The sequence below is a fragment of the Callithrix jacchus genome, chromosome 6, assembly GCF_049354715.1.
Source record: "Callithrix jacchus isolate 240 chromosome 6, calJac240_pri, whole genome shotgun sequence".
Classification (NCBI taxonomy): Eukaryota; Metazoa; Chordata; class Mammalia; order Primates; family Cebidae; genus Callithrix; species Callithrix jacchus.
The window spans coordinates 47,363,468-47,377,425 of NC_133507.1; the positions used below are offsets into that span (position 1 = coordinate 47,363,468).

A 13,958-nucleotide genomic window follows, 5' to 3' on the forward strand; every position below is an offset into this window, starting at 1 on the left:
ATGATGTGCCTGCTTTTCTTACACCAGTTTGAGTTGTATCCTAACGAATACGGGCAGTCCTTGCTCTGCATAGTAATGCAGGCAGGACAATAAAAAATGACTTTACAGCCAGGTGTGGTGGCTTACACCTATAATTCCAGCACTTTGGGAGGGTGTGGCGGAGGACCATTTGAGGTCAGGAGTTCGAGACCATCCTGGCCAATATGGCAAAATGCCATCTCTACTAAAAATACAAGAATTAGCCTGGCATGGTGGCATGCACCTGTAGTCTTGGCTACTCAGGGAGCTGAGGTGGGAGAATCGCTTGCTCCGGGGAGGCAGAAGTTGCAGTGAGCTGGGACCATGCCACTGCACTCCAGCCTGGGCAACAGAGTGAAACTTTGTATAAAAATAAATAAATTTAAAAATGACTTTACAAGCTGAAACTCTGAAAAGTGATCTTAACAATGGGAAAAATTACAATTGGTCCAAGACCTTTAGATTTTTTTGTTAAAATATTAAAAATCTCTTATTTTGGGAAACTAAAAAAATTCAAAAATAATATTTATTTAGTATACTAAAATTTAAAACATTAGATAATTAAGCATTCAAGTGTTTTATTTCTTTGTATAAGTGTATTGAAAGTAGTTTGGACAAGCATTTTTTCTATGTCTTAGTGAATTATTATACTCCTTTATAAATTTGGATCAGCTTCCAACATTTTACCTTTTGCCCTTTCAATGTTGTAAAATATCTCTGAGATTTCCTTTCATTTGAAGGGGTTTTTTAAAATTACACACATATATTTAACAGTACAGTTTTACACAGAGTGCTTAGAGCTCTTTTCTTCATATTTATAAAAGGGCTTGAAACATATGAACTTTCTTTTTTTTTTTTAATGGAGTCTTGCTATATTGCCCAGGCAGGTCTCGAAGTCCTGGGCTCAAGCTATCCTCCTGCCTCTGCCTCCCTAAGAGCTGGGATTACAGGCCTAAGCCACAGCGCCCGGCTGAACCTTCTATTGGTAATCATACAACAGCCCACCCAAATCTAATTCCTAAATAGATGATGCGTTATAATTTGTTTAGAATTTAAAGGCTTAATGGCAAGAATCAGGGGAGGAAAGGAGTCAGTTTAGTTTACATAACTGACCAAAAAATAAATGCAAGATAATAAATAGAATTTAATACAGCCTCATGTGCCCTGAAGGAGGTGGTGAATGATTTTGAGGGATAATTGCTCCGTCCAAGTCATCTCCTATTTGGAACTTCTGCAACTGCAGGGTCACGGAATCATCAGTCCCCTCTCTGCCAGATATGGTGCTGCCAACTTTCTTAACTCGATAGCCAGGTCTTTTAACATCTGTAAAAACAATTGCAAAATTGAAGTGACTGCCCTTCTTTCTAGCTTCTGGGTAGACTTCTTTTACTAAACTTGTCAGTTCTTTCAAGGTTGCATCCATCCGAGTGTAGATCTGCAAATCGCTGGACGGTACGTTTTCCCGGAAGAACTCGTCCATTCGGTGGTGGCCGCCGCTATTGGTGGGGAAGATCTGCAGCAAGCAGAAGGCAAGTCTTCTCGCGGTCTATCGGTTTCTCTGGCTCCTTCTTAATTTCCTCCGGTAACGCCTGACTCCGCTGCCATCTTCCTCCTACGATCGGCCTGTTTTACTTTACTGTTGTTACTTCCTCTGGGATATCTCCATCCTTTTCTGTCACAACCACTTTCCTCTTTTAAGTCTATATATTTGCCTTCATGAAGTTCCTGTGGCTGCAAACATAGAGTCTTTTGAATAGCAGGTGTCAACATTCCCACAGCCAGCTAGCTATTTCTCCTAAAATTCCATTAATATTCAATTCAAATACTGTGAAGTCATGCCAGTTTCTAAAACACTAAAATCTGCCTTCACTGGCAGTGAAAGATTTCTCTTCAGTCTCCTTATAATTACTAATTCCTTTCAATGCAGCACCTGACTTCAGCGTTTGGCCTGCATGATAGTTAAGCTGATTGGGTTTTTGTTTTCGTTACACTCTTCGATCCTAAGAAAAAGTAAATGCTCGGTTCTACCCTAAGAAGCTTTCTGTTCTGAGTGTAATTTAAGGTAAACAATATTGAAGCTATATTACCTTGTTTTTGAATGATCTTACTACTTCAACATCATTTGTTCACTACCTTCAGGCAGTCCTAGGTCTCATCCTGTCTTTGCTCTGCGGTCTCCATTTTCAAATCCCATCACATTCAATTTCACTTTCAGCACTATCACTTTTACTTTATTTGCTGCACTTTAATTGCTGTTGGTCACTTTTCTCTACTACTGATTTCTTTAATGTGATATGGGCTTAATACAAGGAGAGAAGGAGGCAGCCCAACCAAGACTTTGCTGTCTGTGCATGAACTAAATAACAAATAGGAAGTGACCAATCACTAACAGAATTTGAAACGACTGATGTGATTGGTCACTGACCATGATACATGTCTGTTATTTACACAGAGATTCATGGACTAAAGAGCTAGCAGTGAAGCTTATACTTTAAGCAATTATTCACAATACACTGTGTAACTGAAATTTGAACCATGTTACTGCCTTATCAAATTAAATTATTTCAAGAGAAAGAAGTTGTATAAAAGTTTGTATAGGGAACAATGGGAAAGGGAGAATTTACCTCACATCAGACAAATGTGGGTGTCTGGTCTCACAGCTTCTCATCTGATGCTAGGATGGCAGGGTGGCCAATTCCCTCTGGGAGGCTCCTGGCATTCATATTCCTCTCCTTGATGCTTTTGTAGTCCTTTTCCTTCCAAAACTAGCTTGCCTGCCTAGGGAGTGGGTGAAGTCAATGAGTGTGAGTTATGTGAGAGTCTCAAAATACCAGACCATCTCACAAAATAGCAAAGATATCACAGGAGAAAAATAGATTGAAGTATTTATTGATAAATTGGAAAATCGTTTTTAAACATCTAGACCCATTACAAGTAAATTATCTGTTATGACATCATTGTCTACAAAATGTGCCTAAAGCTTAGGCACATTTGTGTCACATATGTATGTATGTGTTTATTTATTTGTTTATTATTAGAGCCTAACCTCATAATCAAATTGTTCTGTTTGAGCCCCTAAAGTGGCTTGTCACTGAGTGAAAGTAATTTCCCATGGCAGGTGCTCCCAGCAGGTGGCTGCTCACGGTACCTGCATCCGAAAGGTAGATTTAGCCAGAGATTTTATTTTAATAAGAAACCCGTATTGCAGCCGAGCCACCACTGGGTTATGTGCCAAAATTCATGTCTGCAGCATGATTTATTATGTGAAAATACCACAGAACTAATCAGTGGAGTTACTAATTAATACAAATCTGCATTTTTTGCATAAGCAATTAGTGTAAGGAGAGAACAGTGAAAGTGGAAGTTTGACTCCTTTAATCTCAGTGCCTACTCAAGCGGAAAGACCCACCAGGGCCAAACTCCAAGATCTACGTTTGGAATTTTCATCCTTTGATTAGTTAAAGACATAAAAGGTCAAATAATCAATATTTAATTCAAGTGAAATGCATTTGTTAAAAAGGAAAGAAAACATTTTATTTAAAGAAGGTGAGACTCTAGGGATGAATTCTTTAATCAAAAATGATTATATTTCTCATTACAGTGAAGTCTGAATAATACTTGATAAGGATTTTGTTTACTACTAATAATGATGTTTTGAAAATTACATCAATAAGTGTTGGGGGGATATGGTATATATTTCTCAGATTTTAAATTGCCAAAGGAGCTTTCTCTTCTCAATTATATCCTTACTAGAGTTTTTCAGTATATTTTGGATAAGTTATGAGTACTCCATGTGTAATATTATAAATCTGGCATGATTTAGGTAATTGTGTGGCTCACCGGATCTGAGTAATACCATTTAACTTGTTGGCTTATTTTTTCATTAATTTACCATAAATTGTTTACACTATGAAATAACTGAAGCATTGATAAAGTGATGGGGGAAAAATTATATTTTCAATAATATTTATACTTCATAAGACATAAGCAAAATAAAAAACATGTTTAGAGATATATTTATTATTTCCGTGGACAGTAAACAAAAAATTCATTGGACAGAAATTCTGTGGACAGTAGAAGAAATTCTGTGGACAGTAAACAAGAAATTCATTTTGGTTTTGAATCTGTGTGGCAAATAAGTACAAATGATGGAATAATGATTATTTCTTAAAGTTATTCTATATATGATTTCTGTCTTTGTTTCAGACTAGCCAGCTCAAATTATAGATTATGCTCTTTCCTTACCCCTAAATCTGGCTATCAAGTTTCCCAGGAAATTTACTGTGAATATGCGGCTAATTAGATGCAGCCTTACAGGACTCTTTGGTTCAGACATGGTGGCCAATGGTTTTTTTGTTTTTATTTTTAAAACAAAGCTAACAGGGAAGAATGGAAGGGAGGAAGGGAAGGAAAGAAGGAAGAAGGGGAGGGAGAAAAGGAAGGAAAAGAGGAAGAATGGGAGAGAGAAAAGGAAAGGTAGAAAAAGGGGAGGGAGAAAAGGTGGAAGTAGGGGAGGGAGGAAAGAAGGAAGAGAGGGAGAAAAGGAGGAAGGAAGAAGAGAAGAGAGTTTCTGCTGAATCTAGTAGGCGAACGCCAGGGCCTGTGGAGTGGGAATTGTCCACGGTGCTGATAAGTTGAGGAAATCATTCCTTCTATAAGTTGCCTGGGGCTGAAAACCTGGTATGCCCGTGTTCTTCCCGTGCCTTTAGGAACTGGCCCCGGTCTCCTCCCCCAACCCACTGCAGCAGCCATTGTTCTTGGGAAGCTCCGGCGCCCTCGGTGTGTCACGGCTCTCCATTCCCAAAGCTACACACAGCTACCGAGGATTCTTGTTTACTTGCTTCTTTCTGTTAAGGCAAAGGTTGGCAAATAGCGTGTGCTTGTCAGTTCCCTGGCCCTGCGATCCCTTTTGAACCACAAGCTGTTCCTCAATCCCTAGGAAACAGGTGTATGCCCTCTGCTCACGCTCTTCACCGGAGAGCAGGTGCGCCTGTGGACATACACTCACGGACAGTCTCACCCCACCCACTTCTACACACTTATATACACATTCACATTTATTGACACACACCTTCACACAGTCATGTTCACATACACACTACCAACCTGCTCACACGATTTGCGCACACATTCACATAATCTTGCACACTCAAGCGTTCACGGATTCACACATATACATTCAAGTGCAATCACACACTAACACTCTTTTACACACACAGCGCATCGGACGCACGAGGCCTTGAGCAATGGTGCCGGTGACCTACACCTGCCAAGATGGTCCTACTGCGTTGATTTTACACTGTTGGTTCTGCGTGTTGGATGGTTTAAGCAAAGCCCCTCAATCCTGATGGGGAATCACAGACAAGTCCTTCCAAGGTCTGTGGGAGCCGAGAAAGGAGCCATCGAGGCCCCGTCGGGACCGGGAGGGCATAAATAATAAATAAAAAGGCCCAGGCAGGCGGAGCTGGGGAAGCCCGGCACTAAATCACTCCCCAAATCACAGTCGCGTCGTGCTCCATCCAATAGCTCTAAGCGATTTGTGGGGTTGGGGGTTGAAATCAATTTTTTCCGTTCTCGCAGGTGCAATATGAATCAATTATCTTAATTAAGATTATGCCGCAAGCCCAGGAGATTTGGGGAGGACGGGTTTTGCGCTCGGGGCGACGGCGAGGCATTTTAATAGCATCTCTCTTGCGCTTGGCTCTCCGGGTAGCCTGCCTGTCGAGCCTGGGCAGCTCCAGCCTCAGGCCAGGACCCAGGAGCCCAACTGCCTCCCCCGGGGCGGAGGCGCCGCGTCGGCGGTCTAGTCCAAACCCGCGTTAACCGCCCACCCCGCGTCCCCCACCCCTAGAAGCTCTCCGGAGCCTCTGAGCTACCCGACGTCTGTAGGACCTGCAGCTCTCAGCCCTGGACTCCTGCGGCCCCTGCGCCCCAAGGTCTCGCGGGCCCCTCGGTTACCCCGTCCCCCACCCCCATCTACCGCCCCTGGAACGCGCCCAGGCGCGGACACCCCCCTCCTAGGTAGGGCGGGGAGAGGACGCGGGAACCTCTCGAGGTCGGCGGGGCTGCCCAGGCCACACTTGATCCTTTCATTGAACGCAAACCTCCCTTTGCAAGACTGAGCATCTGTTTCCCTGAGAAACAGGTCACCGCCGCGGACGCCGGCCCTGCCCCTACTCTTTATCTTGGCCCTGTGACTGCTTCGCCCCCACCTCCCACCTCCCCCTTTCGCCTCCAGCCACACGCTTCCCACCCCCTACGTCCGGGCCACTAGCCTCCATCCCTTCCCCACCCCCATCCTTCCACATGCCTCCCCCTTTCCCTCCGCCCGGCCCAGGCCACACTTCCCTCTCCCCACCCCCGGCCACACGCCTCCTCCCGCCCCCCTTCCCGCGGGCGCTCCGGCTGCCGCTGTAACGGCCGGGACGCCCGGCCCGCGCCGCGCGCTCAGAGCGGGGACCCGGGAGGCGGCAGATTTGGGGCATTGCTCGAGGGCAGTGAGTCATGAAAGCGGCTTTTGTTGCCCGCGCGTGCGGTTCGCGTGCCGCTGGGTAGCCTGCAGCGCCCAGTGGGGACTGGAGCTGGGGGAGTACAGCTAACCGGCAGCGAGGGGAGAGAGAAAAAACTTAGGGAATCAGGAGGGGGGGAAGTGTGCAACCGTCCAAACGTGTCCAAAGAGAAGAAAATAAGGAGGCGGGGCGGGGCCGCGGTGAAGGTCATCAGCGCTAAGCCCCGCCGCTCCTTCAGCTCCGTACTCTCTCGGCGTCCGGCTGACTCTGTTGTCTCGCCCCAATTTCTCGCGCCTTCAACCACAAACAAAAAGCACCTCAATCCAGGCCTTGTCTGGGCTCCTCCCTTTAGGGCTTAACTACCCCCCCCCATTTCTCGGGAGCCCCGCGGGCACTGGCTGAGCGTCGCGATGCCGGCGCCCCCGGTGGAAATTCTCCGCGCGGAGGAGGGTCACATCCGATTGCTGCAGGCTGGGAAGCCCAGTAACAGCCACCGTGAGACCCAACCTCAGCCCGGTCTCTGAAACATCCTGGAGTGGCCTTTCCTTTGTACAAATCCCCAGACCTGAGCAAACAACGCTCAGTGGGATTAGAGATGAATTTATCAAGGGGAGAGGGAGGAAAGAGACTAGTAATTCCCGCACTTTATGTATTTGAGTCTCCGTCTGGCAAAACACTCGGGCGTCCCTCTGGCCCAGGAACATCTGACTCCGCCATAATTCTCTTGTATTGTACGGGATGTTGCAAACTGGAGACGTTTCTGCTTTCTTAGGGTGACAGACAAGGATTTAGCAGAAGGATCTCTAGGCCACCCCTGACCTCGGGGTTAGCTGGAGTCCATTCTCCCACTCTGTCCCCAGATAGCCTCTGGAGCTTCCCAAGGTTGGAAAAACGAGAACCTAGGTACAAGTTCCTTTTGCCTGCAGCACGGTATGCTGCCAGTCCGGACAGCTGCCGGGCGAGGCGCAGCACTTAGCTTGGCCTTGCCGCAAATGTCCTCGGACCTCGGGCTGTAAACCAGCTTCTAAGGACTAGTTTTAGCCTCTCGAGTTTTAGCCCAACTCTGAAGATACAGACAGCACAGGAGTAAATCCTGGGATCAGTCTCCTGGGTGAATTATTTTATCCTCTCCTATGCTCTTTGTCAGCCAAGTGAATGTAGGAAAGCAAGAAAAACTTCGGAAACTCACAACGATTCATGCCACGCTTCGGTGGCACAACTCCTTTCTTCCTTTTTTAGATTCACACTGCAAGGAAGGCTGCACCTGCCACCTTCAGACACCGGCGATCTGGCTAGGACCCACTGCCTCCACCCGCACTCTCTCCTCCGTCCCCACCCTTTCCCAGATGCACCCCACTCCAGCCACTCAACCCTGACACTGTTTGCAAACTCGAGGGATGTTTAGGGCAATTGCCTTTAAATAAGTAATTCACGCACGAGGTATTTATTGCAGAGGGCTTCAGGTCTGGAAGCGGGTAAGGAGTCAGTTAATGAAGGATTAGAGGCAATGCTGAGAAAGAATGAGCAGACAGGCCAGTTTCTTTCTTTCTTACTTTTTAAAATGTATTATTCTGGAAGATCCTTGTTCGAAGAGAGTAAAGAATGACTATTTAGGCAACAATATATAATGTCTTCTACAGAACTGATCGAGAATTTCTGTAGTCTTTGCTTGACCTGCAAGGTGGGAGCTTCAAATCAGAGGCTTTGAACCCTGGCAGAGTTTGCAGCCATTAATCTTTCCCGGGGTTGTGCTAAAGGCATTTCTAGAAAGAGCTCGGAAAGACCGGTTCAACACACACCCATTCCATCTTCTCTTTGAAAAGGTTTGTCTGAATCAAGTGTGTTATACAGACTCGAGATTGAAGGGAGCAAGAGCGCAGGTCCGGCTGTGGTGAGGTGTCCACCACCGTACTTGTGGTCAATGCCTGGACTAGAGAGCCGAGGCCATGCAAAGAGGGCTGGCCAGGGAACCAGAAGGGTCCCTGGACTAGCTGAGTGAAGGTGCCATTTGCAGCAAACCAGTGGCCATGGTTAGAGGGCAGAATCTAAGCGTCCAAGAAGCCCCCAACTTCCACACAAGAGAGCGCAAAGGCCAATGGAGCCAAGGCCTCTGGAGAACGAGCTCCCTTTGAAGACAAGATCCTGGGGATGGAGGTGGGCACTGACATAGAAGAGAGGGTCTCGAGGGACCGTGGTAGGTGAGGGTCAGGACACGAAGGATTGCATGTATGGTAGGGATAGAATGGCAGGTACACATTTTCTGTACGGAAGGAACTGGGAGCGGACGTCGCGTTAGGGAGGTTGGGGAACTAATCACAACGCTGCGTTTACAGATGAAGCGGCTTTTATATGGCGTGTATGTTTGCTTAGAGGAGCGGATGGAGATTAGAAGCCACCCTTTGGCGCCAGTGACCAAAGCGTCTACTAAGGAGAAGCCAAAGGATGGGCCTTTCAGAGAGGGCAGGGAGTCATGCTGCTCTGAATGCCAGTGCCACGGCAAGGAATTGAAAGGAGCGAGGACTCTTCACTGCGTGCCTCAGTCTCCCCGCTTCTGGCTCTTTCACCTCTGTCCTACTTCCGGCGCGAAAGCAGGCCACTTGTTTTGACCTAGACCTAGTCAACATTAGCTTTTCCCTTCCTTCCTTCAAATCCCCTCCCCACTCTATCCCTAGTCCCTTCTGCCGCCTGAAAGGGTTAATTTCTCTTGCGGGTAAAAACAGGTCCGCGGAGTCTCTAACTGGCGACAGATGGGCCACTTTCTTCTGGCCACAAAGGGGCTGGAATGGAGCGCTCCGCGGCATACAAATGGGCAGGTCACGTGGTTCTAGGCTCTTGGCTGGACTGGGAAGACCATATGGCGCATGCCGGGGAGGAAGGAGAAGGGGCGGGGGTAGGGGTGGAGGGTGAGGGGAGCGGTTGTCGGAGGAGGGCGGGAGGAGAGCAAGGCGTGGGGAGAAGAAGGGAGGAGGGGAGAACCAGGAGCGCACAGCTTGGACGCGTGCGCAGGCGCCGGGCGCAGAGACCTGCTAGCCGCTCAGCTCGCGGCCCCGCCCGCGCTTAGCATCACTAACTGGGCTATATAACCTGAGCGCCCGAGCGGCCAGGACACGAGGAATTCGCCCACGCAGAAGGCACGGCGTCCGGAGGCCCCAGGGTTATGAGACTGTCACCGCTCAGGACCTACTAACAACAAAGGTAATTACAATTCTTTCATTTTTTCCTCTGTAATAGAAGCAGTAACTGAAGACTGATGCACCTACATATTCTGTATGTGTGCGTTTGCAAGCGTGTGTATATGTGTTGAGACCAGCATCTCTTTCCATAATTGCCCATAACTACTCACACAAATGAGTAATGTCACTCAAGTACCCCCTGCAGCCTTTCTAATTTAAAATTTAAAAATTTGGGTTTCTTTTGTGAATAGCATAGGAGCTTCTTGGATTTTTTTAATAAAAGAATACACGGTAACCATGATTAGCTGCTAGCGATGATTTTAAAGTCTCAAAAGCAATAATGACTTCACTTTCTCACTTCTTACAGTAAGAAAAAAAGCTGTTATCTATCTATCTATATAGTGTGCATGTATTTTATGCACATTGGGAGTGTCAATCTGTGTTTTCAGTGAATGAAAGGGACATGGATACCTTGAGTATTCATACCATGGAAAATAAATCAGATTCAGAGATAGTTTAGTTGAGAGTGGGGGAAAGTGGAGAAAGGGAGAGGGACTCACTTCTGCTACCTGTTACAGCTTTAGAGGCGGCCAAGTCCCCAGCAGCCACTACTGGAGCCAGAAATTCAGTTGTTTTACTAAAGGCTTTTTATTTTCCTTATTAGAAGCGGCAACTTCGCCGTTGCCAATCGCTGACCATTATAATTACTAAATCTTTTAAAGGGAGGTTTGAGGCGAACTTTGAAAAGCCCCAATAAAGAACGGGCGGCCCTTTCAATGGGCTGTTTATTAGAGAGGAGCCTTCCGCACCTGATCCCCGGCGCGTGGGAGAGCGCTCTGCGCCGTGCCCCCAGCCCTGGCCCTGTACCGAGAGCTTTTGTACAAGGTGGAAATTTAGCGGCAGGCCAGAGATGGAAGGCAAGAAAAGAATGGCGAAGGTGGGGTGGAAGATCCTGTCTACTTTTGTTGCCAAATGTTACATTGATGGTGAAACAATTTGGTGAAAACTATTTTTCCTCCTTTCTGCATTTGCTCTTCAGTACCCATAAGTATAATCTTCTTAAAAATCGCTGCCAGTGTTAGTAAATTACGCAATGGCTCAACTTAAATCGCTAAGTACCTAGAAGCCAGGACAGAAATGGAAGCAGAATGTGTGATTTTTTTCAACTCTTTTTTTGGTGGAGTTGCGAGCAACTTTGAACACATTTGGATAAACATGAAGTCGCTGAAATACACAGTCATTTCCACACACATTATCCTGTTGGGCAACCACCATAAACACATTTAAGTTAATCACTAGGATGCATACACATATGCGTGAGTGGTGTACACATATACATATTCACTGCCCTCCCCCAGTCCTGTCCTCACTCCTACGTACCAGCGGGGCACACGCACGCGCCATTATAAAACACTGCATTTAACTTTTTCTCAGAGGCATTCATTTTGTAATGAGCAGGTATTTTTCGCATGCATTTGTAGAGGTTTAGTGGGTGGAAGCTGAAGGCGTATCTGGCTTTTGAATATAGCGTTTTTCTCCTTTTCTTTCTGTTTGCCTCTCTCCTGTTGAATGTAGGAAACAGAAACATGACCAAATCGTACAGCGAGAGTGGGCTGATGGGTGAGCCTCAGCCCCAAGGTCCTCCAAGCTGGACAGACGAGTGTCTCAGTTCTCAAGACGAGGAGCACGAGGCAGACAAGAAGGAGGACGACCTTGAAGCCATGAACGCAGAGGAGGACTCACTGAGGAATGGGGGAGAGGAGGAGGACGAAGACGAGGACCTGGAAGAGGAGGAAGAAGAGGAAGAGGAGGATGATGATCAAAAGCCCAAGAGACGCGGCCCCAAAAAGAAGAAGATGACCAAGGCTCGCCTGGAGCGTTTTAAACTGAGACGCATGAAGGCTAACGCCCGGGAGCGGAACCGCATGCACGGACTGAACGCAGCGCTAGACAACCTGCGAAAGGTGGTGCCCTGCTATTCTAAGACGCAGAAGCTGTCTAAAATTGAGACTCTGCGCTTGGCCAAGAACTACATCTGGGCTCTGTCAGAGATCCTGCGCTCAGGCAAAAGCCCAGACCTGGTCTCCTTCGTTCAGACGCTTTGCAAGGGCTTATCCCAACCCACCACCAACCTGGTTGCGGGCTGCCTGCAACTCAATCCTCGGACTTTTCTGCCTGAGCAGAACCAGGACATGCCCCCGCACCTGCCGACGGCTAGCGCTTCCTTCCCTGTACACCCCTACTCCTACCAGTCTCCTGGGCTGCCCAGTCCGCCCTACGGTACCATGGACAGCTCCCACGTCTTCCACGTCAAGCCGCCGCCGCATGCCTACAGCGCAGCGCTCGAGCCCTTCTTTGAAAGCCCTCTGACTGATTGCACCAGCCCTTCCTTTGACGGACCCCTCAGCCCGCCGCTTAGCATCAATGGCAATTTCTCTTTCAAACATGAACCGTCCGCCGAGTTTGAGAAAAATTATGCCTTTACCATGCACTATCCAGCAGCGACCCTGGCAGGGGCCCAAAGCCACGGATCAATCTTCTCGGGCACCGCTGCCCCTCGCTGCGAGATCCCCATAGACAATATTATGTCCTTCGATAGCCATTCACATCATGAGCGAGTCATGAGTGCCCAGCTCAATGCTATCTTTCACGATTAGAGGCACACCAGTGTCACCATTTCTGGGAAACGAACCCACTGTGCTTACAGTGACTGTCGTGTTTACAAAAGGCAGCCCTTTGGGTACTACTGCTGCAAAGTGCAAATACTCCAAGCTTCAAGTGATATATGTATTTATTGTCATTACTGCCTTTGGAAGAAACAGGGGATCAAAGTTCCTGTTCACCTTATATATTATTTTCTATAGCTCTTCTATTATAAAAAAGTAATACAGTAAAGTTAAAAAATGCACCACGAATTTGGTGTGGCTGTATTCAGATCGTATTAATTATCTGATCGGGATAACAAAATCACAAGCAATAATTAGGATCTATGCAATTTTTAAACTAGAAATGGGCCAATTAAAATATATATAAATATATATTTTTCAACCAGCATTTTACTACTTGTTACCTTTCCCATGCTGAATTATTTTGTTGTGATTTTGTACAGAATTTTTAATGACTTTTTATAATGTGGATTTCCTATTTTAAAACCATGCAGCTTCATCAATTTTTATACATATCAGAAAAGTAGAATTATATCTAATTTATACAAAATAATTTAACTAATTTAAACCAGCAGAAAAGTGCTTAGAAAGTTATTGTGTTGCCTTAGCACTTCTTTCCTCTCTAATTGTAAAAACAAATTGCACAATTTGAGCAATTCATTTCACTTTAAAATCGTTCCCTCTCTCTAAAATAAAAACCAGAATCATAACTTTTGAGAGAATAAAAAATTAAGAGATGCATTCCCTATCAAAACATATCAATTCAACACATTACTTGCACAAGCTTGTATGTACATATTATAAATGCCAACATACCCTTCTTTAAATCAAAAGCTGCTTGACTATCACATACAATTTGCACTGTTACTTTTTAGTCTTTTACTCCTTTGCATTCCATGATTTTACAGAGAATCTGAAGCTATTGACGTTTCCAGAAACTATAAATGCATGACTTTATACATAGTCACAAAAATTGTGGTTTGTCATATATTCATGTAATAAATCTGAGCCTAAATCTAATCAGGTTGTTAATGTTGGGATTTATATCTATTGTAGTCAATTAGTACAGTAGCTTAAATACATTCAAACCATTTAATTCATAATTAGAACAATAGCTATTGCATGTAAAATGCAGTCCAGAATAAGTGCTGTTTGAGATGTGATGCTGGTACCACTGGAATCGATCTGTACTGTAATTTTGTTTGTAATCCTGTATATTATGGTGTAATGCACAATTTAGAAAACATTCATCCAGTTGCAATAAAGTAGTATTGAAAGTCAGAGTAATTGTTGCATTTCTTCTTAAAGGGATTTTGTTTTTATTTTTGGGGAAAATAGTTGCTTTTTTGCTGAGTTGAAAAATACTAAACACCATATGTAGAATAAAAGCAAAGAAAAAAGTTTACCTTGGCTTATGGTTTTATCTGTCTATATTGCATAGGGAGTCACCAGCTCTTTGTAGATAATGAAAAGACCTAACTAATATTTCATTATTTGGAATACAAGATTGGACATGGTACAAAAAGCCTGTTTTTTCTTTGTTTTAAGTGGTTTAGCCTTTAGGTTTTAAATTTATATTTTAAACAATTTAT

The 13,958-nt window shown here is 45.5% G+C and overlaps 1 protein-coding gene and 1 pseudogene across 1 annotated transcript; one reads left to right on the plus strand and one right to left on the minus strand.

Annotated features, from left to right (window-relative positions):
- Positions 1 to 1,162: 1,162 nt before the first annotated feature.
- LOC100387624 (histone deacetylase complex subunit SAP18 pseudogene) lies at positions 1,163 to 1,788 on the minus strand (annotated as a pseudogene).
- A 7,846-nt stretch (positions 1,789 to 9,634) lies between these two features.
- On the plus strand, positions 9,635 to 13,647 carry NEUROD1 (neuronal differentiation 1). Its single transcript, XM_002749252.6, has 2 exons — positions 9,635 to 9,722; positions 11,276 to 13,647. Exon 2 carries the CDS (start codon positions 11,287 to 11,289, stop codon positions 12,355 to 12,357), a length of 1,071 nt encoding a protein of 356 aa, XP_002749298.1. The 5' UTR covers positions 9,635 to 9,722; positions 11,276 to 11,286; the 3' UTR covers positions 12,358 to 13,647.
- Positions 13,648 to 13,958: the final 311 nt, after the last annotated feature.

What these genes read in the sequence shown, in the direction of transcription:
- NEUROD1 (XM_002749252.6), top strand. Translation starts at nt 11,287, where the DNA reads ATGACCAAATCGTACAGCGAGAGTGGGCTGATGGGTGAGCCTCAGCCC.